This window comes from Hipposideros armiger, unplaced genomic scaffold, assembly GCF_001890085.2.
Source record: "Hipposideros armiger isolate ML-2016 unplaced genomic scaffold, ASM189008v1 scaffold_936, whole genome shotgun sequence".
NCBI classification, from domain to species: Eukaryota; Metazoa; Chordata; class Mammalia; order Chiroptera; family Hipposideridae; genus Hipposideros; species Hipposideros armiger.
The window spans coordinates 292,994-303,014 of NW_017732286.1; the positions used below are offsets into that span (position 1 = coordinate 292,994).

Genomic DNA, 10,021 nt, shown 5'->3' on the forward strand with positions numbered 1-10,021 from the left:
CATAGATGACAATATGTCTTAGAATTCTCTGTCCTGCATTTCATAGGTGTGGTCCAAGACAGTTATCTATGGTTTGTGGACTCAATTTGAATACACTTCACATGTCCTTTTCATGAGATCAGCAAGAAGTCTGTCATATAATGTTGCCAATCTAAGTTTTTGTCCATTGAAGAATTATGAAGTCATAATTGGGATGTCCCTCTGACCATTTGTTTTTTGGCTTGCTTCCCTCCGAGATCCTCCAGATTCCTCCTGTCTTCCTTAGCGGCTCAGAGCAGAACTGTCCTCAATTCCTGGGCAGACACCCACCAGGGTTTGAATAAGGAAGAGAAGCTGAGTGCTGTTTATATTCACTTTGTTCAGCACTTTGTCATAATGTCTTCTTGCCTACACTTGTATGTATGACTTGTGTGTTTGGGTAAAACCTGGAAATCCTTTGTCTCTCTTTTTCTCCATCATCACTAATATCCCAGGTCTGTCTTCATATTATGTGTATGTGTAGGGTAACATTTCAAGAAAATAATTTAGGTTTTATTTTGTTTTTCCTAGTGTTTTCCTTTTCCCTTCCCCCATTCAAGTGGGCCTTTCGCCTTGTGCTCATGGACCCAGTAGGATGCTGAGAAAGAAGGAAAATCCTATGAACGACCCCATTATAACCCCATGCCACGGTGCTCACGGCAGGAGCCAAATGCAGTGTTGGGAAATACGGTTTAGACTTTCATACTCATGGGTCTGTCATGGAGCCAGGAGATCATTTCAGCCCCTCATTCAGTTTGTAACTCGAATGCTCACTTTCTACTTTTCTTGGATCCCCAGTTTGGAAATTTTCCTACAGTTTAATTCTCAGGCAGGGACACTATCGCACTCAGTCTGAGGGTACAGGAGAAAAAAAGTGGGCTCTGAGCACCTCAGATGGATCGATTGCCTCCTATGTGCTAGGTCCCTTGTTAGGCACTGGGGTATAGCCTTGAATCAGATACTGCCTTAGACAAAATATAGACTTCCATTCCTCATGCACAGATTTTCAGATGCAGCAGGTCTATATTGGGCTCAGATGTTATAGTTTTAGAACATTTCCTAATTAAGGTTCAGATGAGCAGCCATTTTTGAGAAACAATGGTCTAAACTGATTTGAAACTCAGTCTCTCTCTCTCTCTCTCTCTCTCTCTCTCTCTATATATATATATATATATACACACACATATGTATTTATAGTTTCCCCCAAGGAGATTTTAAGTGCCTATCTGACTCCTGGTGTCCTCAGGGGCTGTCCCCTGTGACCAGCCATCAGTGGTGATTGGTAACCGCTTTATGGATGACTGAGAAACCTAGCTGTCAGTGTGCCTCACCCACCTAGAGCAACCTCTCAGCTTCGCTGGTGCAGAGACTCCCTGTCTTGTCACTCCCTCTGCGGCCGTCCTTATTCACATCAGTCATGTTGACCATCCCACAGGCTTCCTTGTTGTACCCAAATCTTCTCCCAAATTTCTGGGATGATTGATGGCCTTTCCACAGTCCTTTCACAGATGGCGAAACTGAGACTAAGAAAGGAACTTTCGGGGCCGGCCGAGTGGCGTGTTGGTTAAGAGTTGGTTTGGGATGCCAGAGGACTCTGGTTCGAATCCCACATATGAGGGCCAGTGACATTGCCCTCTACAGCTAAGATGCTGAACAACAGCTCGACCTGGAGCTGGGCTGCCATGAGTCGCCAGCAATGGCATAGGCTGTAGCCCCTGCTACAGTGGGTTGCCATGGGCTACCGTGTGTAGCCAGCAGTCAGCGTGAGCGGCCCTCAAGCCACCGTAAGCGGCAGTCCAGAAGCCAGTGACTGATCTGCCTCGCCAGGGAAGAGCGCAATGATGGTGCCAACTTGGGCCAGTGAAGCAATGTCCTCCACAACTAGACTGAAGAACAAAAAAATAGCAACTTGTCTGTTCTTCATCCCCCAATTCCCCAATAAAAATCTTTAAAAAAAAAAAGAAAGGAACTTTCTCAGGACCCCTACACTGGTATGTGGTGCAGTTGGTGTTTTAACTCAAATCCACATAATGGATTTCACTCCATCCTATTGCCTGATTCATAAAACCAACATAATGTTTTTTTTGTTGCTGTTGTTTTTTAAAGATTTTATTGGGGAATTGGGGAAGGGGAACAGTGTTGGGAATTGGGGAAGGGAAGAGTCAAGTTGTTGTCCTTCAATCTTAGTTGTGGAGAGCGCAGCCAGCTCAGCTCTCAAGTCCAGTTGCCATCAGGCCACCAATTGGCAGGTCGTGGCCGCTCAACTCAAGGTGCTGTGTTCAATCTTAGTTGAGGGGGCAGGGGGACAGGGGGGCGATGGGGGGCACAGTCCACCATCCCTTGTGGGAGTCGAACAGACAACCTGTTGTTAGGAGCATGTGCTCTTACCAGCTGAGCCATCCTGCCACCCGTTGGCAGCTCAGCATCAGCTCAGCTCAGGCACAGCTCACTGGCCCATGTGGGAATCAAACCAGTGACCCTGTTGCTCAGAGCTCACACTCTTAACCAACTGAGCCACTCGACAAGCCCTCACCAACATAATGTTTTAACATAACACATAGAATTAATAATTCTTATTATCTTAATCCTGGGCCATAGGCTGACAAGTTATTACCCAAATCAACTTTGTTTTTTGTTTGATCAAAGAAAGATTTGTAAAAAAGATGAAAAAAGGGTATTATTCACTGAAACTTTTGTCTCTCCCTCCCCAAACACACACCATCTTTATTACCTTTGAATTATGATTTTAATTTAATATACATAAAGAAACCCTCACAAATGATGGCAAGTTCAAAAGATTAGTCACTAGAGTAATTCAAACACATTAGCCAAAAAGATGCCAAATAACATTTATTTATGCTACATCAGTCATTCTTTTTTCCCATGAATCTTGAAAACAAAAATTGGTCTTAGTTTCTCATTTTCAAGTGCTTTTCTCCTTTGAATTACATTAAAGTTCTAAGGATATAAATACCTCTGTATACAAAGAAGCAGTTTGGCAATACATGTGACATTATATATTTTTCATTCTTACAGAAAAAATCGTGAATAATTAGCTTTGAACCTGCTTTTCAATTCTAAAAGGATGCTAATTTGAAAGATTTATAAATCTAACTTAAATGGGCAACCCATTTTTTTATTTGAAACTAACATAACATTCTAAGTTGAGTTAGGCGAGTTGGGAAGGAGAAGGAATAACTCTTTCCTCCCTTGGCTTTGACAATTCAGAAGCAGATAGGAATTGATACCCCGCCCCCACCCCCTGCCCCCCCAAAAAAAGAAGTTTAATGGTTCTTCCATGCCGTAAAGTTAGAGCAGGTTCCCATAGAGGTTTAAACTGGTCCATCTCCCTGGAAGGCAGAAAAAGTTAATTAATTATAATATTCTTTTTTGCTTCCTTCTCCCCTTCCTCCTCCCCTTCCCATCATTCCTATTCTCCCAATTACTTCTGCCCCCTACTCTTATAACTTTGTTTCAGAGCTTCAACCTCTTCCTTAACTGTGTTTGGGTTATAGGAATTGAAGTTTCATTTTATTTTGCATTATTTATTATTAAAAATCATTTCAATAACAGGCTCAGAACTCAAGTGATGTATCTAAAGCCACAGGTAAAAAGTAGGAGAGCCAGGATTTGAACCCAGGGAGGATGAACCCACAGGCTATGCTCCTTTCCTTGAAGCTATACTGCCTCACTGATTTTCATACTCATAGTAAACCACAATCAGTACAATGTAGTGAGCCTTTTAACTGTTGAAATGAATGCACATTTATCACCCCATGTTAGACAGTCAGCAATCTTCCAAAGTAAGTTTAACAATCACATTTTACAGACAAAGAAAGTTTTGAGGGCAACAGACTTGGCCAAGACCGCACAACTGGCATTGAACCCAGGTCATAGCTTGCATTTTAAGGCATGTTTCCATCTATAGGGTTGTCGGAAAACTCATGACTTATTTTTTCTGTTTTTCAAAGGTCATTTATTTATATAAAGAACAAAGATCAATCAATGATATATTGCCCATTTTGTTCGATATCCTTTTGCCATCTTTCAGTGAGCTTCATAACTCCCCATTCATAGAAGGACCTGTCTTTATTCACGAAAAACTGAACAAGGTGCTGATTTACAGCCTCATCTAAATTGAACGTTATACCACACAAGGAGTTTTGAAGAGAGCAAAACAAGTGGAAGTCTGACAGCGCAAGGTCAGGCGAGTATGGTGGGTGTGGCAACACATTGTATACAAGTTCCAATAATTATTAACAGGTGATCAAACTTGTGTGTGGTCTCGTGTTGTCGTGATGGAACACAACTCCTTTACGATTGACAAGCTCTGAACATTTCTGGATGGCGGATTCATTCAAACTGTCCAATTGCTGACAGTACACATTCAAATTGATTGTTTGGTTCCTTGGTAGGAGCTCGAAAAACACGACACCTTTAAAATCCCTCCACACTGAGAACATAACCTCCCCCTGATGAATGTCTGCTTTCAATGTTGTTTGAGGCGAATCATCACATTGGGACCAAGACCGTTTAATCACCACATTGTTGTAAACAATCCACTTTTCATCACCAGTTATCAGTCGCTTCAAAAAAGAATAATTTTCCTCATGTTTAATGAGCATATCGCATATGTTTATACATGCCATCAAATGAACTTCTTTGAGTTCGTAAGGGACCCAAATATCGAGCTTGCTTACATGTATCCCAGCTGCTTCAGGTGGTCATGAATGCTTGAATGATGGATGTTCAATGTTTCTGCAATCTCTCATGTCATTTAACGGGGGTATGACTCTAACAATGCCTTTATTTTGTCATCATCAACCTCAGTGGGCCTCTCTGACCGAGGAGCGTTGTTGAGATAAAAATCACCAGGACAGAAGAATTTCGTGAACCATTATTGGCACTGATGTTCTTGTAGAGCGTTGTCACCATAAACTTTATGCAACTTTTCACAAGCTTGACGCGTGTTCTTCCTTTTATGGAAGTAAAACAGTAAAATATGGCAAAAATGCACGGTTTGGTCTTCCATCTTCGACTTGTAAAATCTCCAAAACTCAACCAAATCACTCAATTTTTTTAGAACGAACTAGAACTGTCAGCTGTCAAATGACATAGCAATAACATAGATGAGAATGACTCTAAAATGGACTAATTAATTCCCACAATGAACTAGTGCCAACTGTTGCAAAAATATGTCATGAGACTTTTCCGACAAACCAATATTACCTCATTCAAGGTCTGTGCCAGGCCTAGGAACCTCTCAATATATACTTTCTCCCTGAATGGGTGGATGTTGGTCTGCACACTGCCTGTAGAAATTCGGCAAATGTGGTTGGGGTAACTCTGACTCTGAGAAATTAAGCTGCTTTCTTGGATAACTCAAGTAGTAAGTATCTCAGCTGAGAGCCCAAGACTTTCCACAGCATCCTATTGGTGGAGGGATGCTGACTAGCTGTATGAGGGGCAAGCTGCTGATAAGAAAGGAATCCTCAAGAGACTGAGTTTTTAAAAATGCAGCTCCCATGTGCTCTGAGATATTTAGTAGTGAAGTTTTATGATGTCTACAAATTACTTTCTAGTGGTTCAGAAAGAGAGAGTGAATTAGTATGAACAATTTATATAACTAGGTGAAATATCCAGGTGATTTTTGTACTGTTCTTTTAAATTTTATAAAGATTTAAAGTTTTCAAAATAAAAAGTTGAGCAAGGAGGAAAAAAGGAAGGAAGGAAGGAAGGGAGGAAGGGAGGGAGGGAGGGAGGGGTTCATTCATCCTCTTCATTCTCTGGTGCTTGTGCACTAACTGTGGAGTCTAGCTACTGCCTTTTTTGACTATCGAGTGACTTATTCATTAACATTGCTAAAATATAATATCTGAATAGATGACACTTGCTGAAAAGAGCCAATGTACCAACACCTATGGGTATGTTTTTTAATTTCTAGATAATCCTCAGATTTAGTGAACTACTGTCTTCTATTCAAAGAGCAGTTGTATTTTCAGTAAATCTTGCAATAAAAATTTGCTTTCCAACTAAAAATATGTAAATGTATTCTGTGAAAACAGAAAAAGAAATCATACCAGTGCTCGAAATGAATTAGTTGATTTAGAAAGCATAAATTTATTTTGGAAGAATCCCAGGATTCAAATGTTTAATGCTCTTACTGCTATTGTAAAAATCATTTGGATGAATTACTAGCTGGTAGTTTTCTTTTCTCTCCAATTGTGTTTATTGACCAAAAATTTTAAATACAATGCAATAGAGTTGAAAATTTATAGAAAAAAAACAATAGTCAGTGAATTTATTTGTAATACATGCATTTTACAGTTGATTTTTAGAACTTTTTATTTACATTTTTTGTATTTTAAAACATATGATTATTAAAACTTTATTGAATAATATGATAGAAGGAAGGAAAAAAGCAAAAGTCCTTTTACCCAGAAACACATATCTTTAACATTTTCGTTGAATTTCCTTTAGGTGTTTTTTCTATTTATAGTGTTTGCTTTTTCTGACTTATATAATTGTATATCCTATATATATTTTTTTGTATCTTGCTCTTTTTAAATAATACTATGTCATAAGCACTTTCAGTATTATTAAGTTTTGAAAAAATCTTTTTAAGGTAGGGGGAATGAAAACAATAAAAAAGAAACTCTGAGGGGATATTTAAGAAATTAGGTAATATTCCCTGGGTGGAGAACTGGGGGAACTGGGTGGACCAAAGACAAGGGCAGGGTGCAGACTTTCTAGCTGAATGCCTCTATATATTTCTCTGTGCACGCACACACACGCACACGCACACACACAATTTTTGATTTACACATATAATGCTTGTTAAAAATTTAAAGAAAATCACTTGAATCATTTAAAATTTGGGAATGATATTATGTTAAGTAGAGAGATCTTTATTTATATTTATTTATATAATTTCCAATTAGAGATCAGAGTTCTGTTTAATTTTTTTCCCTCATACATTTGTCTACATATTTAAATCAGTGTGTATATGAATAATTGCTTGATCTGATTTGGTCATTAGTTGAAATAATTACATTGTTTTACTGTTCATAGGTTTATTTAGATTTTTTACATTGTTGTTGATCATATACAATCATATTTTGAGATAATCCTTAGTAATTACCTTTTTTTCCTCCCACTTAAGAACCATTTCTCTCTTCTATAATTAGAAATCCCATCAAAATATAGGGTGTTTTTTGTTTTTATGGCTATGTTCTGTTCTTTTCCAGGGAAATGAAAATATCCTAAAGCATGTTGCATATATTCCTTGGCAACTTTAACCCACTCTGTAGATCTGGTTAGGAAATGGTGAGAACATTTCAGGCCAGACCGTGGTGTATTACTGCTGGCAATATGTGCATATGACACATGCCTACTTACTGGGGATTTTCATATATTGTTATTGTAAATTTCTGTATATATATATGGAGTTCTTTGCTTCCAGGACTATGAATGTGAGAGTAAACAATTTTGTCAACTTCAACCTGGGTATGTTAATGTGCAGAGAGTAGAGTTTCTGGGTTCTAGCAACACAATGTCACTGTTTCCCTGAGTTGACAGAGGGGGCTGCCTGGACTTTCCAGCCTGGTTCTGGGTTTTTTTAGCTGCCACCCTCCATACCCTCTCCTTCTGTTAACACTGCAGACCAGGTCAGCCTTGGCCTTCTGCATGTAGAGAGGAAAGGACAAAGAACTCAACTTACCCCACAGCAGCCACAACACTGGCAATCTCCACACAGCGTCCCCAGGAGGCCGTTGACCACCTGAATGGCACAGAGAATCATCTGGATACCTCCTATGACCAGCAGGATGGAGAAAAGGGTCAGATTCCAGGGAACCACGTTTTCAGGCTTTTGGCATCTGCTCCACGAGTCTTTGTTCGTGAGGTAATCCCTGTTGGAAACATGGGTGAAGACAAGAGACATTTATAAAAATGTATGGAACACCCTAGACCCTAGACTAAAAAGTCACCATGATCATTTTTTCTGTTGCGATACTTTCTTTCCAAAACATAAGCTCCCCAAGAAAAATATTCCGTAGTACCGCTTTTAAAAACAATACTTAGCATTTTTATTGAGTCTATATTGTGTGCCAGACCCTACTCTATACATTTCATATTTGCTCATTTATTTCTCATAGAAACATTATGGTTCTTTTTTTCTATTTCACAAATAAGGACATTGAGGTAGAGAGAGGTTAAGTGACTTGCTCTAGGCCACACAGCTACTAATTGACAGAGTTATTTTTGTGAGCTGACCGAGAGAATGGATAAATTCAGTCAATATCTATAATGGGGCCAGGAAAATGAAGACGCTTCAAGAGTGGAATCACACACATGTTTGTGGCTTTTGTCCCACTTATTGACTTAAGGGACCATTTGGACGTTTGACAAATTATCTGTCAAGTCCAGTGGCCATTTGAAGCCATGTACAGTCTAGTCTACAGTTATAGGGAAGAGCTTGATTTTTTTTTTTAAAAAAAGGCCTGATTCTAGCCAAATTGTGAATTTGACTCAACTATATTTTTATTAACATATTCCACATGCAAAAAGATTTAATTGATTAAAAACACTAACTAACCTGCTGCCTTAATACACATTTTACAAAAACTTTGAAACAGGAGAAACTGCAATATACTTATGAAAGATGTATATTAGGAATCCGCTGCAATATAAAGGGCACTGTGCCGTGAAGGAGAATTGTGAAGTGCTCTCTCTTTACGATAAAAATCACAGAGAAGTGGATCAGTCCTGGGGATTATTATCATTCCCTCTCACATTCTTAGAGTTACAAATTGGCCTACCCGTTTCCTTTATGCATCCTCTACCATCCAAAGGCCTCAGTGGGAAACTCTCTATTTGGCTACTAAATTAACATCCCACTTATTGTTTCTAGATCTTTTTGAAGACCCCTGCTTCTGATGAATTCTCCAGTGATCAGTTCACACTTATTTAAACACATTGTGTATTCATATTTGAAAATCTTTGCAATGATGGAAGATGGCTTCAATGGAATAGAAAGAAGAAAGGATGGGCATTTTGCTCTTGGTTTAAAAATAAAACATTGTTTATAGCATTGATTCACTTTTCCACAAGGGTACAGGTTCTAGCTGCTCACTAGCTGTGTGACTTATTTATAACATGGGAATAACATTACTTGCCAAGTCATAGAGTTATTGTGAGGATTAAATGAGTTAATACTAGTAAGTGCTTAAAATAGTGCCTAGCATATAGTAAGTGCTCAACAAATGTCAGTATTGTTATTATTTTACTTAATTTGATACATCTGGTCTGAAGGCAAGAGCCTGGTATTTTGGATTCTGATGGACTTGGGTTTGAATGCAAGCATTCCTCTTACTAGCATTGTATTCCTCACACAAGTTGCTTATCCTACCCCTCTCCCCGCACCGGGCAGCCTCAGTTTCTTCATCTATAAAATAAGCCGAGAACAACCTTACAATTGTGAGAATTCACTGAGATAACACTTCTTATGTATTGTTGTGTAAGACTTCTTTTCAAAATTTATTATTTTTTAAACACTCATGTTTCTGTTCTGCATTTTTCCACGTAGTCCTACCTATCTTTGCAATTTTTAAACAGGTTCTAAAGAGACAATATTTTCCAGGCACATTTTGTAAAGAAAAGATATTAAGATGAAGTGATTGGCAGTCCTGAGTTCTTTCCCTCTTCTGAAGAGTTTGTACAGTGGAGGGGTGACAGCCCCTCCTGGTGGTGAGATTAGTGAAATGCTCACTGGGGAATTTGGACGCGAGGATTGATTGGGTTTGGATGTCGGCGGTCCTCTCAGTCCCACTTCTGCTGTTGCCTCCCCCCTCACAAACCACCAGGATAACGGCCCCAGGATCTTCCTTCTCTTCCCCAAACTCTCAGGTTCTGAGACTCTCAGAGATTCCAGCAGTGATTGCTGTGTCCCATGCTCCAACCCCCGGTGTGTGTGTGTGTGTGTGTGTGTGTGTGTGTGTGTGTG

The 10,021-nt window shown here is 39.2% G+C and overlaps 1 protein-coding gene across 1 annotated transcript in view; it reads right to left on the reverse strand.

Annotated features, from left to right (window-relative positions):
• Positions 1–2,832: 2,832 nt before the first annotated feature.
• The window catches only part of TM4SF4 (transmembrane 4 L six family member 4), a 33,933-nt gene continuing 26,744 nt past the window's right edge, over positions 2,833–10,021 (reverse strand). Inside the window, exons 4-5 of the mRNA XM_019630705.1 lie at positions 7,739–7,928; positions 2,833–3,368 (exon numbers count right to left, since the gene is read on the reverse strand). Of these exons, the coding sequence (XP_019486250.1) occupies positions 3,351–3,368; positions 7,739–7,928 (208 nt within the window). The 3' untranslated portion in view covers positions 2,833–3,350. The remainder of the gene's footprint in view (positions 3,369–7,738; positions 7,929–10,021) is intronic.